This window comes from Muscardinus avellanarius (assembly GCF_963383645.1).
Source record: "Muscardinus avellanarius genome assembly, chromosome: 8".
NCBI classification, from domain to species: Eukaryota; Metazoa; Chordata; class Mammalia; order Rodentia; family Gliridae; genus Muscardinus; species Muscardinus avellanarius.
Genome location: NC_137794.1, coordinates 95,910,292 through 95,932,949, shown reverse-complemented (window position 1 = coordinate 95,932,949; position 22,658 = coordinate 95,910,292). Strand labels below are relative to the sequence as shown.

The following is a 22,658-nucleotide window of genomic DNA, read 5'->3' as shown; positions in this document are numbered from 1 at the left end:
CTTTTTTTTTGGGGGGGGGAGAGCTGGCTGTTTAACATTTACTAGTAAATCTGAAGTAGATCAGAATTACCCTGGCTGGAGAGAATTTTTCAAAATACATATACTACCTTCCAGGTTCTCAATCACTATACCAGGATGTACAGTCTAAGGAAGTAAGTAGGCAAAGTAGGTATAGTTTTGAAAATCTCTGCTTTCCTCTAATTTAGGTAGGATATCCTATCTATAGGCAGGAAAATAGATTCAAAATTTTGTTTTTAGCTGGGCGTGGTGGCGCACGCTTGTAATCCCCACACTTAGGAGGCAGAGACAGGAGGATCGCGCAGGTTCGAAGCCAGCCAAGCGCGCTGGCTTAGGAGACCCTGTTTCCAAATAAAAATGTAAAAATAGGTCTGGGAGTGTAGCCCGGAGGTAGAAGGGCTTCCAGGAACTCCAGTACCAAAAAAAATTTTGTTTTTAACATAAAATTATGTTGAATAGGTTTGTACATAAAAAGCTAAAAAATGGTCTTAAGTAAATCCAAAATATAAGCAGATTTTTTCCCTGTTACATGTGGTACATACCTTTCCAACATGTCTCTAGTTTCATTGAGGAGTTTAATAGTGGTGATATCTCTGGAAGAAAGCCCACAAGCCTGAAAAATTAAAATGCCACACTTTAGGATTTCATATCTAGCACAAAGCCATGAGGAAACTAATCACATTCACAAACTAAAGAGTTCAGGAAATCTAAAAGTCAAAGATAAAAAAAAGGCTAACTCAAGAAACCCATGAAGGTTTCTATGCACAGGTAAGTGGTGTTTAAAACATGAGTCAAAGTATGTTCTGTAAGATCTTTGTTTATATGGCCTTTATTGGATGGATTTCTAGCATATACAGAGAAAGAAAAAATAGGCTTTGAGATTGCAGAAGTCTGGGTTTTTTCTTCCTTTTTTCCTGTCTTTTATCATTAAGATATTTTATCAGGATGTGTGTGTGTCATTTAATCCCTCTCATCTGAGACTCTGTGTCCTTTCAATCAGTTTCAGGTTTAATTCAACTGAGTATAGTTTGGTCCATCATTCCTCCCTTTATCTATTTGAATCATTTTTATTAATTCTACTACTGAATTTTTAAATTTGGAGATTGTTTTATAGATCCACAAAGCTTTTACAATTTTCTTACTGCATCCTGTTGAAACATTACTTTGTAAGTAGATTCTCTCTGGCTTCATTTCATTAATGCCATCCCATCTGCCTTCCACATTCAGTTTAGCCTCTACTCTTTAAAAATCACAGGACTCCCTTAAATGGGTTGTTACATTATTTATTTTTACTTATTTATTTTTTGCCTATTCATGAATTTGGGTCCCTCAGCATACAAAGAGGTCATCTCTGGAGTCTGTAGGTGAAGGGAACCTACAGGCAACGAACACATGGCATTCTAGTTTACGGGGCTGTCATGCTGATGTATGCACTGAGGCCTCTCCGCTCAGAGCCTTCTCTCAGTTATTATTCTTCCTCCAATTGCAAAGTGGGTTTAATCTATCTTACACATATAAAGCTCCTAATCTAAAAATGAGCTACATGACCTGCAACCTTTGATAGTTTTATTGTCCTTAACCAATAAATAATTGACCTAACTGCTCACCATATATCAATGTGTAGCAATACTACAGTTGATAATGCTACAATTAGGCTTTGTTTTATCAACTGCATGACTACATCTTCCTTTAGGTTATTTTCCTCCTACTCTTATGTATTTTTAAAAGCATATTTTAGTGCGATACCAGCCTCATTAAAATTTAAGTTTCTCTGTCTACAAATTGAAGCTCAGACTCTCATCCTGGCATATGAAACCCTTCATGATCTTGCCTCAGCATGATCTTGCTCTAGGTTCTGCTACTTGACTTTTTACAGATAGCTGTAGCTGCACTAACTGAATTTGTCTTCTGGGTTCCCCAAGTGGAATGAGCATGTTCGTATCTGAGCATATATCACAGCATCTGTCTTATAACCATTACTCTAAAAATATGTTGAGTATCTAAAAATTACAAAGGGTTCTAACTAGAAATCAGCAAATTTACAGTTTGTTTTCTAAATTAATGACATTTTATTTAAATATTAAAATATGTCTTTTAATCACTTTGAAAGATATTCAAAACCTAAATTTCAAGAGATAGTAACAAATTAAGAAAATACAGAATAACTGGTTTGGTTAAATTGGTTATAAATTAGGCACCTGAACTGCTAATGGAGTTTCTTCATCTGGCATCATATAATGGCATAATAAAGATTTGGATCCATCTTTATTAATCCAAGAAGAAGATTTATGCTGCTCAACAAGAGTTCTGATTTCTTTTACTTTTTGCTCCAAGTCCAAAAGGGACAAAGAATGTTTAAGAGAAACACTAGAAATAGAGAAAAGAGAATTGGGATAAATTGAAACTATGTGACATATCTTATACATACTTGCTCTTAACAGGCTACTATGGAAATCCTGTTTAATCTGGTCAAACCTGAAATTGCAGAATGAGCTAGAATGGATTAAGAAATCAGCCATCAGTTAAGGGCTAAAATACAGAGCCAAGAAAAATCTTCCTACAGATTTCATAAGAAGATTACTACGGTAATTATAGATAATAAAAAAGTGGGAGATAAAACCTTAGAGGCAGATTTTAAAGACAGCTTTTTATCTCATGACCCAAATATTTCTGATTTGTTTGGCAATCAATAAAAAGTGGAATATTAAAACTATCTTTCAATATCAAAAGGTTGATATTGATGAGGAAAAGGGTTCTATAATACAATGCTCAGGGTTGGCGTCTCTGTTAGATTACAAAGAACTTCACAAACCACCCTTTGTCAAGTTACTTGCTTCACTAGGACAGTTCTAATTTTTCTTTTATTCTTCAAAAACAGGAAGTCAGAAAAGGCAGAGATAAATGCCTTACCTTCCCAAAATATTCTGTACAGCTTGTTTAATGACAGTGATCAACTCTGTCAGGCCTATTAAAGGAAAAACACAATTAAAAGTCTTAGCCACTTTAAGAATTCTTCAGTAGATTAGTCACAAGAAGTGAAAGGTCAGATGTTCTCCCTCATATGCAGAAGCTAGGGAGAAACTGGGACACAGGAGGGACTCCTGACAAAGGAGAAGCCCTAGTGGAGTGAAGGAGGGGGCCTGGCTGGGGGAGACAGGAGTGGGCAGGAAGACTTGAGGGGGAAAACACCTCAATGGACATGACATGCATACACAAACACACTGAGCAGGGGAAGCTGGGGAGGGACAGGGAGTGGGTGAGAACCGGGGAAGGCTCAATGAGTGCTGTGTGCAGAGATGCCTGTACCACCCTGAACTACATCAAGATGCATGATACAGTGCACCAACAGAAATTCCCCAATAATACAAACAAGTGTACTGAAATTACAGGTCACAAATTAGAATCTTACCATCTCCAAGGAGGTGTTGAATGCTTGATAAATATTGCTGCTGTACATCTGGGGGAGCAAGAACTGTCTGTACAAAATAAAAATGAGATTAAATTATTTAAGTTTTTTATTAATAAATAAGAAGTGTTTTTGATATAACTTGAACCAAAAGTTTAAGGATCTGAAATGATAGAAAAACTGGTATTCTTTAATGTCTATTTAAGAGTCTATTTTCAAAATGTGAAAAATAACAATAATGCCAAAAGTTCATAATCTCATGAAATATAAAGGTGCTTATTTCATAGGAATTGTTATCCAAGTAAGTAATATTCAGTTCAAATTTAACTCTCTTGAAAGAAAGGGCAACATGTACTTAAATCTATTAAACTCACAGTGCCATTTTTGCCGACTGCTGCATTATCCAGGTAAATATATCCGCCAATTATGTTTAACTGCACTCGCAAAAGAACAACCAGCATACAAGTACTGTATACAGCTACAATGCTTCTTGTGAAACCTGCAGAGAGAAAAGAGACCCTCTGGTATTGTCAGTATAACACCAACAAATGTCTAAGATCATGAGCCATCTCTATGACTACTTTTTCATGACTTTAAAAAATAAATTTGTGCCAGGCGTGGTGGCGCACACTTGTAATCCCTGTGCTTGGGAGGTAGAGACAGGAGGATCACGCAGGTTCAAAGCCAGCCACGCTAGCTTAAAGAGACCCTGTTTCCAAATAAAAAGTATATTAAAAAAATAGGTCTGGGAGTGTAGCCCGGAGGTAGAAGGGCTTCCAGGAACCCCAGTACCACTTAAAAAAAATTGAAACTATATTAGGATAAAAGAATATAAATTTAAAATATTTCATACTTAATCTACCTCCCCACAATTTGTTTAGAATAATTTATATATAATCTGTTGTGACAGAGTTCTATGCCATATGCTTAGGAAAGAAAGGAAAGACTGGGAGACGCTAAGGGCCACAGCCTCAGAACACTCAGCTGAGTGGGCTAAGCTGGGAAGAACTTTAGCCCTGGGTGGCAGGTAAAAGAGGAGAAGCCAGGGGAAGAACTGCAGGAAGGGCTAGGAAAAGGCAAGTTAAACTGCCTAATGGCTGCCAAGAGGCCTTGCCAGGGAACGATGTCCAAGTGAACTTGGCAACATGGAATGTACAGAAATGGAAGCCAGGCTGTACTGGGTCAAAGAGTGGGAGTGAAGAAATGGAATGCAGAAATCTTTGGTCACAGAGAATGTGAAAGTCTGCAAGAGCTGAAAGGAAATACAGGATACTAGAACGTTTAAATGTATTTTTTTAAATAGGCAAGGCTTACATATCATTAAGTTGGGTTAGGGTTAGTTGAATGGGTGGGAAAACAGGAATAATTGCTAGTATAATGTTTTGAGGCATAGGCAGATACACAGATTCTGGAAAGCTCTTTGTTTTAAAGTTTTAACATTAATGAGTGTTTGCATACAATATCAAAGTAAAGTTACTATCTAAGGTAAAGTTAAAATGTCCTTTAAAATACAATGTTAAGATTATCCATCTCTACAACCCCCATCTTATATACTGTTGGTAGTAATGTAAATTAGTTCCAATCAGACTAGAGGTTTCATGACACTCGGAATGGAACTGTTTTATCTGGTCAAACCTGAAGCCACTTAATGGACTAGAATACACAAATCAGCCACCAGTTAAGGGCCAATATTACAAGCCAAGAAAGGTATTTATATATAATATCAGTTTAAATGGGAAGTAAAAGCTATAAACTCCTCCTATAAATAAAAAATTAAAGTTAGGATACTCTAAAGATGCATGGATACCCGTGTTTACAGCAGCACAATGCACAATAGCCAAGTTATAGAACTAGCCTAGGTATCTGTCAACAGATTAATGGATAAAAAAAATGTGCTATAAACACACACACACACACACACACACACACACACACACACACACAATGGAGTTTTATTCAGACATCAAGAAAAACAGAGTAACATCATTTTCAAGAAAATGGATGGAACTGGAGAAGATTATGTTGAGTAAAGTAAGCCAGGCGCAGAAATGTCAAAGATATTTCTTATACATTGAAGATCAGAGTGAAAACGGAAAAAAGGATCCCATGAAAACAAAAGGGAGATCAATAAGACAGAAGTGGTGGTCAGGGGAAGGGAGGAGGAGAGAGAAAGGGGAGGTGCTAGGAAATGAAATTGGTAAGAGTTATGTTATGTACATGTATGAATTTGCCACGATGGAACCCAATATTCTATATAGTAATAAGCACACACACAAGGTAACAGTTCCCAACATAGCCATGTGCAGTTTAGGACAATTTTTCATATCATTATTAGAAGAACAGCAATAATACCACCGCCACCATCACCACCACCACCACTAACGTTCACTGAGTACTTTCTATGGTCAGACATTTCTCTGTTTTCTTTTCTTTCTTTCTTTCTTCCTTTTTTTTTTTTTTTTTAAAGAAAGGCAGACTGCCACGTGCAGCGCCTCATTTGGATGTGTCTGGAGTCTTGGAAGCTTGACTACCCTACGTTCTCCTACAGATGGACCTTGAGAGCTTGTTTGGAGGTTCTAGCAGGGGAGTGCAGCTACTTGTATACCCTTGGCGGAAGACCGGTCCTCCTCTATTCGGGGAAGGTCGTCCTCTTCAACCGAGCGCGCAGCTTCCGGAGGAATGCACATGGAGCGGTGAGGGAGGAAGGGGACACCCACCCAACCTGCCAGATCAGCCGAATCAACCCTGGAGATCAATGGGGTGACAGATGTCGCAGCCAGATCGCCCTTACATCCTTCTCTGTTTTCTTAGTATTATTTAGTCCTGACAACTCTATGAGGCTGTTAAAAAGGGCCATTCATGTAATACGGTACAAAAATTTTCCTTTATAAATAGCTTAAGGATATGCTGCCACACAAAATATGTAAGCTTACTTATTATCTTCAGGTCCTCCCAGATTTCTAGTTTGTTTGAAGGCCTAAAAGAAAAAAAGATTTGAAAAACAATAATCTAGGTAAATAGAAAATTTTAACTTTTAAAGATCTTAATTTATAATTTTAAGCTTAAAACAGTACAGGTAACTGAAGATTAAAAAAGTCCCAAAATATAGTAAAAAAACAATTACAATTCTAAAAACCAATGACAACCACCACTTCCACTGGTATAGTCTTCTAGTTTTTTCTCTCTTTCTGTATATATGCACAATGTGCCAAAAATCATAAAGGAAACATGTTTATTTTCTTCCCTTATTTATATTTATAATGACATAGATTCTGTAATCCTTCAAAGGTAAGGTTTTTATTTATTTATTTTAAAGAATCATTATAAACGTGTTAATTTGAGCTGGCGTCTTGGCAAATACATGTAATCTTAGTACTTGGGAGGTTGAGACAGGAGGATTCCTAGACCCTATTTTAAAATAAAAAATAAAAGGGCTGGGGTGTAACTCAGTTGTAGAAAATTCTTGATTTCAATCCCTGCTACTACCAAAACCAAAAATGAATTCACATATATTTGATATGTAATGCACTGCAGTTATTATCCCTATTGAAATTTAAATTCCCACCTTTGACCACTGGAGGGCTACTTAGGTTAGCTCTTGAACCTTTCTGATATGACTTCATTAGTCTTTGATAGCTTCCTTGGTTTCTGACCAGAGTTATTCTAAGTTCATCTTGTACAAAACTTCTTGCTGTAGACTTGAAATTATCCATTTCTCTTTGAGTCCTGGTTCTTTATGGTGGGAAATGGTAAGTAGAGACTACAACCTTTGATTAAGGATGCTCATGGCTCCTGCATATGTCTACTAACTTATTCCCCCAGGGGTCCATGTACTAAAGGCTTTAGTTCCCAGGGTGGAACTACCAGGAGGTGTCTGAATCTTTATGAGAAGAAGTTTAGTGGGAGGTCTTGTGGTCATTAGGAGCATGTACTAGATGGGGACTTGGGGACCCTGTTCATTCCAGTGTTACTCTTTTTGATTCATGGCCCTGAAGTGAATAGTATACTTCACCTGGTGCTCTCCACCAGAGGCCAATGCAGTGGATCTGCTTGACCTTGGACTGGAACCTCCAAATCCATGAGCCAAAAGAAAGCTTTCATTTATATGTAATTTATCTCAGGTATTTTGTTATAAAAACAAGAGGCTAATAAAGCTAGCAAATATGTGTATATTTATTTCCATGTATCATAAATTCATGCTGATATTTCTAATTTGAAATTAGGACCACAGGGTTTTTAACTTAATTTCATAGATCTTACATTTGCCCACATTAGAAATCAGTGAAGCCAATATAATTATTATTTGCCTCACCCCTCACTTAATGCACAGTAACCTTAAAAATAGCGGGATTAAAAACGTTTGAAATTTTTGTTTTTTTCAATTCTGTGTGTCAGAGGAGTATATATTCCATGAAGGATATAAAGTCAAAATTCTTTTTTAAAGTCACTTGCATAGTTTCTATTTTTTGGCTATATCACCAACTAGATATAGTCAGTTTATTTTATTATCAGTACTTAGATACTGCTTTTTAAACATTAAGTATAGCTTTATAATTATGTAAAAATATTCATATAGTTACAAAATAGAATTTATACAGCATAGTATATTCAAAAAAGTATGTTCCTATCCCCCTTTGTTCTTTCCCTTATTCATAGGTGATTATTAAAATAATGCTTTAATTTTCCACTGTTTTACTTTATAGAAGCAAATATATATTTTCAATATATTCATATCTGCTCTTAAATAAATGGAAGCATACTATAAAATTCTTCTTTACTTAAAGGAAATAATATAGCAATATATTCTGGGGATTACTCCACAGTAGTATATGGATAGTCATCTTTTTAAAAATATATTTTAATCTGAAGTATAGGACTCTTGTGGCTATACTGTGTGGATATAATTCAATCTTTAATAAGAATGCCAAATATTAAAAGCAGCATGTTTATTTGCTATTATGAAACTTACAAAATAAGTTATTTGGTCATGTATTTCTGATTGTTTTGTCAAATTAGTTTAAAGAGAGTGTTAACTTGCTTGATAGGTTTATATGAGGTTAGAATTGACTGAATACTAATATAAAAGCAGTCTTAAAGAGCTGGCACGGTGGTGGTGCATACTTATAATGCCAGTACTTGGGAGGCAAAGACAGGTTCGAGGCCAGCCTCAGCCTAGTGAGACCCTGTTACCCTGGAGGTATAGCTTGGAGGTAGAATGTCCATGAATTCCATCCCCAGTGTCTGTCTGTCTGTCTGTCTGTCTGTCTGTCTGTCTGTCTGTCTGTCTTTCTGTCTGTCTGTCTGTCTGTCTGTCTCTCTCTCTCTCTCTCTCTCTCTCTCTCACACACACACACACACACACACACACACACACACACACACACACACCATGGGGTTAAGCCAAAAAAATTTAGATGACAAAAAGGTGCTAATAATAAAAAAGATTATATAATTCTACTTATGCAAAAGTACATAGAGCTGTTTGCAAATGGACAGTGATATATGGAAAGATACTCCCCAAAGTTTAAGTCTTCTCCCTGATGATCCAACTTTTAGTTAATTTTTACATAATTTGTTAAATTTTGCTCATTAAAAAGAACCTATTTCCTTCTGGAAGTCTTCTCAAACTAACACAGAACCATAATAATGTGTAATACCCCTAGACACACTCCGTTCCATACCTGAGGTCACATATGTGAAAGTGCTTCATGCAGTATTAAGGAAATATCAATTATATTTGTACTTAATTTTGTTAGAAATTTATAATGTAAATTCATGAGCTTTATTTACAATGTATTTAACATGCTTTATCTATTATACTGTAAACACTTCAGGAAGCATAATATTAAATATAAGTTTTGTTTGCTTCACAAAATCTAGTGCAGAAATACATTTCATAAGCACTCAATAATTAAATTTCTGAAAAACACCCAAATTATGCAAAATCTATTTATATGAAAAAACAATGCATACAAATATTATTGCCCTAAATTATGTGCATAAATAATGAGGTAGAGAGCATAAATAAATGAGCAAAATAAAATATGGATTCAATTTTATAGTTATTTAATTTTTCTGAGCCTATATATTATAAGCTTTAACAAAAAACATGGAAACAAAGACTTCTGAAAAATATTTCTGTTCATTCTATAAACTTTAAGTGCAGCTCAACAAAATCCTGCACATTGCACTTACCTGTTTTTCAGCAGAGCCGTAAGGCTCTCAGAATTGAGCTGCTGCATTAAGGCCTCTCTCAGGGTTGGAAGCATGGACAGCACTGTGACACAAAAAGAACGTAAGGTCACAATGACATCACAACTCCCACTGGGAAATGCAAACTGTTTTAGGATATGTGATAAGACTAGCAACTAACAAGAGTTCAGAAGGAATGTCAAGGCTAGAGAATTCTAATTATTAACAATATAAAACTATTATGTGCTAATAAATCACTTATGTTAACTGAATAAAATTATACATATGCTAGCATCAGAGCAATGTAAATAAATATACACTGGAGAAATTACAGAAGGAATTATTCCCAGATGTCAACAGTGGTAGTCTTTGGACTATGGCTTATAGAAAACGCCTGTACTTCATTTATTTTATTTTATTTTATTTTATTTTATTTTATTTTTTGGTGGTACTGGGGTTCCTGGAAGCCCTTCTACCTCTGGGCTACACTCCCAGACCTATTTTTACATTTTTATTTGGAAACAGGGTCTCCTAAGCCAGCGCGCACGGCTGGCTTCGAATCTGCGCGATCCTCCTGTCTCTGCCTCCCAAGCACGGGGATTACAAGCGTGCGCCACCACGCCCGGCTCTTGTACTTTATTTTATTCTATACTTTCCACCTTTTTGTTTTACAATAAATGTTTTTTCCAATAAAATGAAAATGATCAAAACCAAGACTTACATTTAGTTATACTTTTTACTTCATATTTTATTTCTAATTTTTGAAAAAGGTTATTTACTAAATACTACAAAGCAGCAAGTTTTATAACAGAGAAAAGTGCATTAGGGTAGGAATTAGGTGCTGTGACAGTTTGGTTTGGATAGTGGTTATTGTGTGCTTATTTCCCCAGTAAAAATGTGAACATAAAATAAGATACCTTACTCTATGGAAAAAAGTTTGCATGTAATTCATAGAAAGTTACTTTGTGTATCTATGGTATAAGAAATGCTGGACACATGCACAGATATAAATTAAAATTAATTTCAACACTTAATAATAAGATGCAAAAACATCAAGAGATCATTAATACCACATTCTAAAAGGACACGCTTTAATATGTGATTTTTATTTCTTGACTAGGTATGACATTGTTATAAAATCCATATTATTTTCTATAGAAAATTCAGATTTTACTCTAGTCAAAAATTATTTCAATGGAGCATTTTTTTGTAATTTTGGCTTATTTACTCAAGCTGCATGTTTAAATTTCCTACATTATTTAGACCATTATCTAAAGTAACAGCCCAGAACCAACATAAAAGCTTATCTCTAAGTGTATTTGGCATATAAGTCTACCTTAAGTACAATATAGTTGTCTTGCTGTATCAGTTTCTCTGTATCTGTAAATTCAAACAAATGCATATGAAAAAATATTTTTTAAAATTGGGTCTGAAAGCCGGGCGTGGTGGTGCACACTTGTAATTCCATCCAGTACTTGGGAGGCTGAGATAGAAGGATTGAGATTTGCAGACTGCCTCAGCTACTTAGTGAGGCCTTTTGCAACTTTCTTTCTTTCTTTTTTCGGTGGTACTGCGGATGGAACCCTTCTACCTCTGGGCTACACTCTCAGGCCTATTTTTATATTTTTTATTTGGAAACAGGGTATTTTGAGGCTGACTTCGAAACTGCGGGATCCTCCTGTCTCTGTCCTTCAAGCGCGGGGATTACAAGTGTGGCATAGTCTTTTTTTTTTTTTTTTTTTTTTTTTTGCGGTATTGGGATGGAAGGGCTTTCTACCCCCGGGCTACACTCTCAGACTTATTTTATATTTTATTTTGGAAAAAGGGTCTCACTAAGTTGCTGAGAGCCTCACTAGACAGCTGAGGCTTGCTTCGAACCTGTGCGATGGATCCTCCTGTCTCACACTCCCAAGCGCCGGGATTACAAGTGTGTGGCACCACACCCGGTTTGGCTACAATTTTTTTTTAAATTACTACTTAAAGCCGGGCGTGGTGGCGCACGCTTGTAATCCCCGCGCTTGGGAGGCGGAGACAGGAGGATCGCGCAGGTTCGAAGCCAGCCGCGCGCGCTGGTTTAGGAGACCCTGTTTCCAAAATGAAAATGTAAAAATAGGTCTGGGAGTGTAGCCCGGAGGTAGAAGGGCTTCCAGGAACCCCAGTACCACCAAAAAAAATAAATAAATAAATAAAAAAAAAAATTACTACTTAAAAAATTTTTTTTAAAGTTACTACTTTTCACTTCAGCCTATTCAAAGACAAGTCCATTCTTTCCCTGACATCTGTATCAATATTGAACAAATACATTGCTGTATATAATTGAATACATTATTCAAGTCTTCCTTTAGCCAGCTGATCTCCACACTAAATATTCCCAGCCCAACCACAAATCATAGGCCAATCCTTCACCAGTCTTCTACTGGGTGTTGCTGAGCAAGTCATTTAATGTCTCTGTGCCTCGGGTCCCTCATCTGTAAAATGAGGACGATATAAGATCTACCTTACAGGATTATCATAGGATTAATTGAAACATATAATACACTGGAAATAGTGATTCTGTGCTCATGGAAATGCTCTGTATGTGATAGCTCTGGTTATTATCCTTATATGTCTCCTTATGTGACACTTTTTTAAGAAGTCACAACATAGTATTTGTTCATAAGTTTATGCTTAGCAGAATTCCCAATTTAGCAAGATAATTCTTTATCTGTACCACAGAGGTTTTTTTATTTCTTAGTACTAAGTTTTAAACCCCAGTACATTCTATTACTAGCTATGCTCACAGACCTTTTTATTTTTATTTTGAAGTAGGAGCTCACTAAGTTATTGTGTGATGGCCTCAAACCCATGATCCTTCTGTCTCAGCCTTCCCAGTGCTGGGATTTCAGGCCAGAGCCACACCTGGCTATTCACTTATCCCAGTCTAGCACCTAAGTGCAGTAAGACTGTTTTGTATCCTGAAACTTCATTTGTGAGGTCAGCTACACATAGAAGCCTCATGTCATGTGTAAACCTCATCAGTAAAACCATGAAGGAGGTAAAGTCAAAGGGCCAAGCACAGAAACATTTCATCAGTTGTCATTTTTCAAGGTAGTATCACCTTTTTGGGTGAGAAAATTAGTTCTATTTATTGTTAAGTATTACATTTTTCTATTATATCCACTACAGATGTCCAACTGAAAGGACAGAAATTTAGTCATATTATTTGCAGCCCTGTTATCAATGCATACTGAAAGCCAGTTTGCCACGTTTTTCAGTGAACTTGTATTTTGCCTCCTAATGATCACCACTGTTATTTTTAACTGCATACAGTCAACTATTTGTTCATCTGCGGTCATGACGGCCATGAACATGTGTCAGCCCCATCTTCTGTTGGGAGCAGCAGTTAATCAACAACCCCAGCTAGCGGCTCGCTTGATCCATTCCTATTCTGCACTGCTCCTAGCCAATGACAGTGCTCAGGTGGGGATTCCTCCACCAGGTATCCTAGGCTTGTAGGCTCCCAGTGGCCCACCAGACTCTCTTAAAACAGATTCTTCTTGCCTCATCCGCCTTCCTTCTTCATTCCTTTCCTAAGGGTCAGACCAGCATTGTAGTCTACAGGCTTTCTTGCCAACACCAGCCCCCTCCCCTTTATTCTTTGTAGGTATTTTCCCCAGAAAAAAGCCTCACATATCTAGTCCAATATTAGAATTTGGTTCCTCAAGTCCAAAATTGGAATAAGGGTCCTCCTCAAACGGAGTTGTATTTTGAGACTATACAGGAGCTACCTTATTCTATTTTCTGCAAATCTGAGTAATAATCTTTAAAGGACCATTCCTATTCTCTAAAAATTCATTAAAATGACCTCTGTAGCACCACTATACAGAATGTTGCTTGTTAAAGAACCATGCTTGAAAAAGCTGTCATTTATTGAGTATTACCTGTCAAGCACTTAGCATGCATTATTTTGTCATGCTCTCAACAAAACATTTCTGAAGTGGGTTTTACAATGTTCACTTTGTAGAGGAGAGACCTGAGATTTAGACTGGATCAAAGACACACAGAAAATATCAACAGGAAATGGGAGCAGATCTGCCTTATCCTGCCTGAGCTCTTACTGTGCAAACCAGAGTTGTCACTATAGACAGTATTTCTGATCACTCTTTGCTTTACAGAATGGAGATGTTTTTCTGAGTATAATTACTTCAAATATTAGAGTTCATACTCAAGCTGTAACTCTGCATATCTCATCTATTTCTTGATCTCAGCCTCTTTATCTGTACAATGAGGCAAGTGAGCTAACAACAAAGTCCTTCCAACGCCGGAAAAAAATCTACTTTTAAAGTTAAGAAGGAGAACTTGCCTTTATAATCTCTTTGTAATTTAGTTGTTCTTAAATGTTAGAGGAAAGATTAAGCTTTAAACAATGAAAAAAGAGAGAACTAATTTTTCAAGGAGTTATGCCGGTTAAAACATAGTACCTTAGTCTTTAAGTGTGAGCAGCTGATTTTGTTTTGGCATTCTCCCAGTGTTTCTAGCTCCAGAGGTTAAATTATTACCATTACTTCACATTGATTGAGATGCGTTATTGTGAAGACTTACAGGTCTGTAGTTGCCTCCTGTTTAGTTTAACAAGCTCAGGCCTCTTGACTGTGACCTCTAAGGCCCCAAGGATCAGGCCTGCCTCTGTTTCCTACCACTCATCCATTTCTTATGCTTCTCCAAGCTACATGGCCTCTGCTGTTTCTTGAATGTCTCAGGGCTGTCCTCAAGGCAGGCGTTTGCATGGTTCCCTTTACTGAACTGTTTGGTTTCTCCTCAGATGTCACCTCTTCAAAGAGGTCTGATATATTCTCATTCTCTCTCTCTCTCTCTCTCTCTCTCTCTCTCTCTCTCTCTCTCTCTCTCTTTTGCAGCTCTGATGATTGAACTCAGAAACATCCTTCCACTGAGCCCTGATCCCTTTATTTATTTATTTATTTATTTTTTGACACAGGGTCTCACTGAGGTACCGTGCACTGGCCTCGAAGCTAAGATGATGTTCCTGTCTTGGCCTGCCTCTCTTCATTCCTCACACAGCTTTATTCTTCTTATGGCAGCCATCATTGCCCAACATCATTTATTTGATGTGTATCATCTTTTTTTCTCACTACAATAAAAACCCCAAAGGTCAGAGATTTTTTCGTTTTAATATATATTTTTTGTGGTACTGGGGATGAAACCCAGGGGCATTCTACCTCCAAATTATACCTGCAGCCTGATTTTTTATTCTTTATTTTTGAAACAGGGCCTCACTGAGTTGCAAAGGGCCTCGCTAAGTAGCTGAGGCTGGCCACGAACCACGACCCTCCTGTCTCAGCCTCCCAAATGCTGGGATGACAAGCGTGCACCACCACGCCTGGCAGAGATTTTTAAATTTTTATTGTTTACTCTCTGCTTCCTCAGTGCTGGGAATTGGAAGCATTTGCTACATGAAGAAATTAAATTAACAAACATTTACATTGATTTCAAATATGTGTAATGTAAATATTTGTAAAATACTTACATTGATTTTAAAAATTAATGTTAAAGTTATATATTTAAGTTAATGCAAATACTTGCTAGATTTGTCATTCTTTCTTCGCCTTTTCCTCTAAAGTTGCTCTAGGAAATATGTAAATTAATACAAATCAACAAGAAACTCCATGTGAGTACACATTGCTCTTTGCCTTACCTGTCATATTGCAAGTTCTCTGATTACTTTCAAAATGATATTGTCGCCGTGCTTGGGCAATATATTCTGCAGCCTCCCTTTCTTGTATTTCTCTGATTTTCTTCTGTCCATATTTCCCCAGGATATACACTCCTAAAATCATTTTTCAAATAAGATAGTATGTTAATTAGAGTACTAAAATCCCAGTGTTTTAAATGTGTTTTATCCAATGATGAGGCTTATATTAAACAAAAACTAAGTATTGCAACTTTAAAAAACTTATAAAACTGAACCAAATAGATTAACATTTTAACGGCTAATGACAGAGGAAATGATGGGCACATGAGAAACAGAAAGGAATTAAATCTAGAAAGTCTGGTAATGCCTTAATAGATAAATGGAGACATTGCAAATGTCCAGCATTAGGGTATTATTTAAATAAATTATGATCTATCCACAAAATGGAATTTTATGCAGCTATTAAAAACCACATTGCTAAATAGTTAATGACTCAAGGAAACATCTATGTTATAATGTTAGCCAATAATGTAACATCCCAGAGATTTTATTTTTTCATGAAGTAGATTCAAAGAAAAAGAGATGGGTTTTAATTTCAAACACATAATAAAGAGCGGTCATTGCTGAGTGGTGGGATATTATGTGATACTTTCCCTCTTCTGCTTGCTTCTCCCTAATTTATGTATTTTTTTTTACAATGAATGCATAATTATTTTTAAACTGCAAGATAATTTATTTTTGCAGTACTGGGGATGGAACTCACAGGCATTCTACCTTCGAGCCACATTCCCAACCCTATTTTTTTTTTTAATTCTTTATTTTGAAACAGGGTCTCACTAAGTTGCAAAGGGCCTCAATAAGAGCTGAGGCTCTCCTTGAACCACAATCCTCCCATCTCAGCCTCCCAAATGCTGGGAATACAAGCATGCACCACCACGCCTGGCTAAAATATTTGAAAAGGAAGAATGAAACATAGGTAATCAAGCAGACATTTATTTATCCATTCATGTGTTAGAAAAATCTCTAGCCGGGCGTGGTGGCGCACGCTTGTAATCCCCGCGCTTGGGAGGCAGAGACAGGATGATCGCGCAGGTTCGAAGCCAGCCGCGCGCGCTGGCTTAGGAGACCCTGTTTCCAAATATAAAAATGTAAAAAGAGGTCTGGGAGTGTAGCCCGGAGGTAGAAGGGCTTCCAGGAACCCCAGATAGACTAAAATTTAGACCTTCTGAAAACTAGTAACTTAATTGTAAAATGGGAGAAAATGAATGTACTAGTTATACTACAGTATAGAAACTTAGGTGGTATATTGTAGTCTGTAATTTAACATATTTCAGCATAGATAGTATAAGATATGAATGTGTACAAGTTGGTCTATGCTGGGGTGGGGATAGTCAGTTTTCCTAATTGCAATGTGAACACACCAGTGTTCAGTTAGCATTTGATCAAAAGAAACACTCTAAGGCTTAAGTGCATCAATTAACCTTTATCACTGATCAGCACCAAATATTTTGTAAATTAGTACACTGGAACCAGAAATAAGTTTTCAAAGGTTAGCAATATTCAGGACAATGGACCGGCTAAAACATTTACTAATATTTATATGTGCTTGAATATATCAATCTAGCAACCTTCCCTCTTAGAAATGGCGTAGCCTGGGATTCAGAGAATCTATCTTGGGCAAATGAGCTGAGCAGATGGCCAACTGAATCCAATGGCTAAAATACTGTTGCATTAGTTTTGGGTAAATCTTCTATACATGTTGTTGTCATGGTGCCAAAGAAGGACAGAATTCATTGAGATTATAGAACAGGTTGTGTTACTTTTTAACCTTTGCTTGCTAAAACGTTTTTATATGTGCCAGAATCTGGTTTTGTTACAACCTGGCAGGGAGGTCATAGGGGAATAATCCTCACCTATCTCCAACTCTCTGTGGCAGTCAATGTCTACCACAAAGAACTTAAGAATTACGTACAACCTAGAAAATTAGATTTGCTCTGTTTGTCACAAATGAGGAAGAACTAGAGCTCTAGAAACTGCAAAGTTAATACATATGCTAAATAATTTTCACTAATACAGATGTTCTAGGTGAACTGAGATGTTATATGTTTTATTTATTCTTTATACAGTCTTTATATTCAGTGAGAGTATGTGCTAAAATAATTAGAACGAAGTATGACTGGTGTTGCTACATTTGTACACATGTAAATGTATTATAATTATGCTTAAAACACATAAACGTTCGTCTAAGGGGCTCCAGGGCTACTTTTCCTATAATCCATACTAAATAAATTGACAAAGTGTCAGAATACCAAAAGAATGAGCCGGGTTTGGTGGCACACGCTTATAATCCCCGCGCTTGGGAGGCAGAGACAGGAGGATCGCACAGGTTTGAAGCCAGCCACGCTGGCTTAAGAGAACCCATTTCCAAAAATAAAAATAGGTCTGGGAGTGTAGCCCAGAGGTAGAAGGGCAGGAACCCCAGTACCACCAAAAACAAAACGAAACAAAACAAAAAAACAAACCAAACCAAAACAAAAAAGAATACCAAAAGAATGAAGAAACTGACATATATTTCACAAAGAAAGCCTCTGATGGGCAATTATGACAGAACTAGTTTTGAGTGAAACTAAAAGTTATTGTAAAATGATTTTGCATAGCTAAGAATTTTTCTGAAATGGTAAATTTGACTGTTATGTGTTTTCCTTAGAAGAATATCTACCTGTTCCATCAGATTCTTTAAAAATCTGATAAAAAAAAATTAGGATAAGTGTAGTCTATTCTAATTAATGTTAAAAAGAAAATAAAATGTTACAAAATTAACTGTGCCCACTCCCATTCTCCCCAACAAATTTATATGTTGTAGCCCCAGTACTTTGGAATGTGATCTTGTTTGGTCATTACATAGGTAATCAGAGTCGGCCTTAAACTAACATGACTGTTGTCCTTATAAGAGGAGGACATTTGAACACAGACACATGCAGAGGGAAGACAATATGCAAACAAAGCGATGAGATGACCATCTACAAGCTAAGGAGAGAAGCTTGGTACAAATCTTGAACATTACACAGAAGGAACAAAACTGCCCAAACCTTGATCGTGGACTACTAACCTTTAAAACTGTAAAGATAATAAATTTTTGTTACTTAAGCTACCCAGTTTATAGTATTTTGTTATGGCATCCCTAGAAAACTAATACATGGAATTAGGCTAAAGACCCAAATTCATTGTTTTTGTTTAGTTAGCACTGAAGTTCCCATACAAAGTTCACTCTGGCTCCCATAACAAAAATTCATAAATTGTGATTTTGTAAGACTTATTTCCCTAGACAAATAAAAATGAGAAGAGAGAATTCATTATCTAAAATATGGAACTCAGGATTCTGTATACACTTGGATGGCAATAGGAAATCTGGCCTTGAAGACAGATGGCTCTGGAGCCAACTAGTTAGATGACTTGAGCAGGCCCCTTTCTCCCTTTGGATCTAAATTTCTTTTTCTATAAAATGAAAGACTAGAATTATGTGAGCTTTAAATTTCCTTCTGTAGCCATAACTTACTTTATGAGTAATGAAAGCATTTACTAAACTAACCTTAAAAATAAGTATAAAATGTTTTGAGGTTCTCTTTGAGAACATGACTAGTAAAGTGAAGTATCTTAGCCTTTCCACAATCCAATTATTTAAAAACCATCTCTTTCATCGGGCGTGGTGGTGCACGCTTGTAATCCTCATGCTTGGGAGGCAGAGATAGGAGGATGGCGCAGGTTCGAAGCCAGCCGCGCTGGCTTAAGAGACCCTGTTTCCTAATAAAAAATAAAAATATAAAATAGGCCTTAGAGTGTGGCCTGGAGGTAGAAGGGTTCCATCCCCAGTACCACCAAAAAACAAACAAACAAACAAACAAACAACAACAACAAAAAAAAAAAAACCATCTCTTTCCTTGAATAAAAAAATTCCTACAATGCAACTATTTTTACCAGTTTAAACATTTCAATAACAGCTTGAATATATTCTATTAATATTGTTCTCAATACTACTACTCAAGAGATCCCCAAATCCTGTTATTCTGACTCTGTTTCTGAAACAATTTCTTAATTTGCTATTTTCTATAACTCTTTTACCACGATGTTCTTCTAGACGCTGAATTAATATTCTTGAACTGAGCTATCCATAGCTTCCTGCTCTTCTCGTTTGTAAACTCTTACTGGCACACACTGGGAACTCTCTAAGTATTTACCAAGTGATTTAAGGATTCTTGAACTGCACTCCATGCCTGAAGAATGTGAATCAGGAGGAAAGGATCCTACATTTTTATTAAGTTCGTTAAGTAATTTTTATTCATTCTAGAGTCTGAAAAGGATCAACACGCAGAATAGCATCCACATTATTTAGAATAGCATAATAGCTTTCCTTAGAATAGCTTTCCTTAGAAAGTGCTTCACGATTTGCATCCAACTAAATTAATCTACCACTCCTTATTTGCTTAGCTACAGTATACTCTGATTCATCAAAAGCAATATTTCTGAACCTCTTGAACACTTCCTTTCTCCTGTGTCCCATTCTCCTCTGCTAGCTTTACCATTTAACTCAGTTTAGAACTTCTTCCTCTAAGAAGTGTTTCAGACATCAACACACTTCCTCTCCCCTATGCTTCCATTAACCCTGCTCCGTTTTGTACATTAATTCTATCATTGTACTACTTCTGTTTATTTCAATTTCTACTTCCCAGACTGCACCCTGAGTTCCTTAACGTTGGGAACCATGTATTATTTCTTCATATTTTCAGAGCCCAATACAACAAGAGTAGGCACGTACTCTCATTAAAACCTTTGCTGAAAAAAAAAAGGGGGAATGAATTAAAAAACTGGAGCCGGGCATGGTGGCACACGCTTGTAATCCCAATACTTGGGAGGCTGAGTCAGGAGGATCAGTTTCAGGGCCAGCCTCAGATACTTAGTGAGGCCATGTGCAACTCGGTGAGGCCCTGTTTCAAAATAAAGAATAAAAGAAATAGGGCTGGGTGTGTGCTCAGAGGTAGAATTCCCCTTGGTTCAATCCCCAGAACTGCAAAAAACAAACAAACGAAAAACAGAAAAGGCCAGAAATAACAAAGTTTAAGATATAAACCATACATCAATTTTCTGTGCCTTTTAAAAACCAGCAAGCCTATATATATTCATTCATATATAAGAATTCATATGTAATATGATCTAGTTTCTTCTGCTTCTGCAATATCTTTTCTAGTGCAGCAGTTCTCAAACAATGGCCTGGCTACTCCTGGAGGTTTAAGAGTCAGGGGATTTGTAAGGTCAGAGCTACTGTATGATAATAATACCAATATGTTATATGCCTTTTTCATTATTGTTCTCTTATAAGTGTATAGTTGAGGACCCTAGAGGGTACATGATGTGTGGTATCATAACAGACAGAACACAGAAAGAGATGTGAGAATCCAGCTTTCTTGAGTTAAACCAAATGTTAAAGATATTAGCAGTGCCACTCTTATTATTTTTTTGGAAATGTGTTATGTGTGCTAATATGTGAAGAGTTATTATTTTAAATTAATAAATACTTAAATATTCTCTTGGGCAACAGGAGGATGGCGGGTTGGGAATAGACCACAACAACCCAGCAGCTCCCCACGAATGAAGTAAAATAATTCTTTATCAGTAAACTTAGATAGAAGAGCTTGGGAAATGTTAGCGGGAAGCTCAGCAATATCAACTAAAAAAAACCAATAATCCCGGTTTCCAGGGTAGTAGGAGAACCAATAAAAGAAAGAGTCTGCATCAACACTGGTTAGGTAATTAGGCGGCAGCTTTCGTTCAGTGGCTCAGTGGGAGAGGGAAAGCCTCCTCCCAAAAGTTTATATACAATAAGCCACCAATCATAAGAAAAACAGAAGCTGTCCAACACATCAATGGTCTAGGGAGAGATTTGTCCCAGAAAAAAAAAAAGCCAAGCCTGACTGACAGTGCTGCAGCCCTTGAAGGGATCATCAGGGAGTCTTGGCACTTTAGATACCAAAGGATAAAGGTATCATAAGGTACATTTTATTTATAAAGGATTTCTCAAAGGTGACTAAAATGTACATAATACATACATATTATCAATTTGTACTAAGCCTCGGACACAGGCAGAACACAATCCTTGCCTTATTAGTGACACTATCTTAAACTTGTAAGAATCATCAAATCTGAATTGTTGATTCTAATGGTACTTTTAATTTCAAATAGTTTGGGGCTAACACAATATAATCAGATAGTAAGAAAAAAGCACCCAAGGTTGGGAAACTTTTGTTCTTGTAGGTATTTCTGTAACCAAAGCATGAAGATAATAATACTAATACTAATACTAATTTTCAAAAACTCAGGTTCTAAAATAATCATCTCTAGATTTCCTTTATATATAACTCAACAGGTTTTTTCTTCTCACCTTCAAATCCCTGCATGATATTACAGGAGTGTCATCAGGAAAGGGGAAAGTTTCATCTTATTTGTTTCTAAATCGACCCTCAGCAGGTGACCTCAGTTATGTCAGCTAGAAAGGCAATGGCTCCAACCCTGACAATCCTGAGAAGATTGTACAGCATCCTAATCCTAAGCATTTTGTTGCTGTATTCTAAGATGGTAGAACCAGAGCTAAAACACGGATTTTTCTTCTTCTAGTATATATTTTCCAGTCCTTCAGTGCCAAGCTCTGTTTTTCAGTTAACTTTAAACACCACCCAAAGTGCAGGCTTGAGCATTCCTTTAGAATATTATAAAACTCCTATGAAGGGTGAAACTAAAAAAAATACTGAGAGTGCCAAGAAGAAATAAGAATCTCACAGGAAGCAAAGAAGAAAATTAGAGTGGTGCTTTCCAACAGAAACTTAATTGTGGTAGGTTCCCCAAGGCCCCTAGGGGGGTAAAAAAAACACAGAAGCAGTAACAGGGCAAAGGACACAGAGAGCGGACAGATGGAAAGAACCTTGGAGGTTTGCCACCCCAGTCCTCATCCGACGGTTGAACGAATCCTATAAATCCTGGACCGACTCACCAGGCCTCTCCTTGTTTTAGAAAAAAGTCACCTCTCTTCCGCTCCTTTCTCCCCATGTCCCTTTGCAAGCACGCTGTCACCCACCTCCAAGGACCGTGCCCAGGAAGATGCATTTCTTTTTGTGACGTTTCAGAAAATTCCACATAGATCTCAGCATCTTCAGGCCTCGGGGGTGTGGGCTGCCTAGGGGTGAGGGGCTGGTTCACCAGGAAACCGTTTCTTCCTCGCCGGGGCGGACGACCCCGCGGGAGCCTCGCTCCGAGCTCCCCAGAAATCGCACAAGGCTACTTTCCGCAGAGGCTGTCACTGGCGCG

The 22,658-nt window shown here is 37.0% G+C and overlaps 1 protein-coding gene across 1 annotated transcript in view; it reads right to left on the bottom strand.

The window, feature by feature from the left end:
* PEX3 (peroxisomal biogenesis factor 3) overlaps nt 1–22,501 on the bottom strand; it is a gene marked incomplete at both ends in the record, with an annotated part of 35,526 nt that extends 13,025 nt beyond the window's left edge. The window contains 9 exons of the mRNA XM_080700308.1: nt 561–631; nt 2,217–2,385; nt 2,929–2,983; nt 3,428–3,494; nt 3,799–3,923; nt 6,358–6,401; nt 9,620–9,701; nt 15,309–15,440; nt 22,429–22,501. Coding sequence (XP_080556434.1) covers nt 561–631; nt 2,217–2,385; nt 2,929–2,983; nt 3,428–3,494; nt 3,799–3,923; nt 6,358–6,401; nt 9,620–9,701; nt 15,309–15,440; nt 22,429–22,501 — 818 coding nt within the window. The remainder of the gene's footprint in view (nt 1–560; nt 632–2,216; nt 2,386–2,928; nt 2,984–3,427; nt 3,495–3,798; nt 3,924–6,357; nt 6,402–9,619; nt 9,702–15,308; nt 15,441–22,428) is intronic.
* Nucleotides 22,502–22,658: the final 157 nt, after the last annotated feature.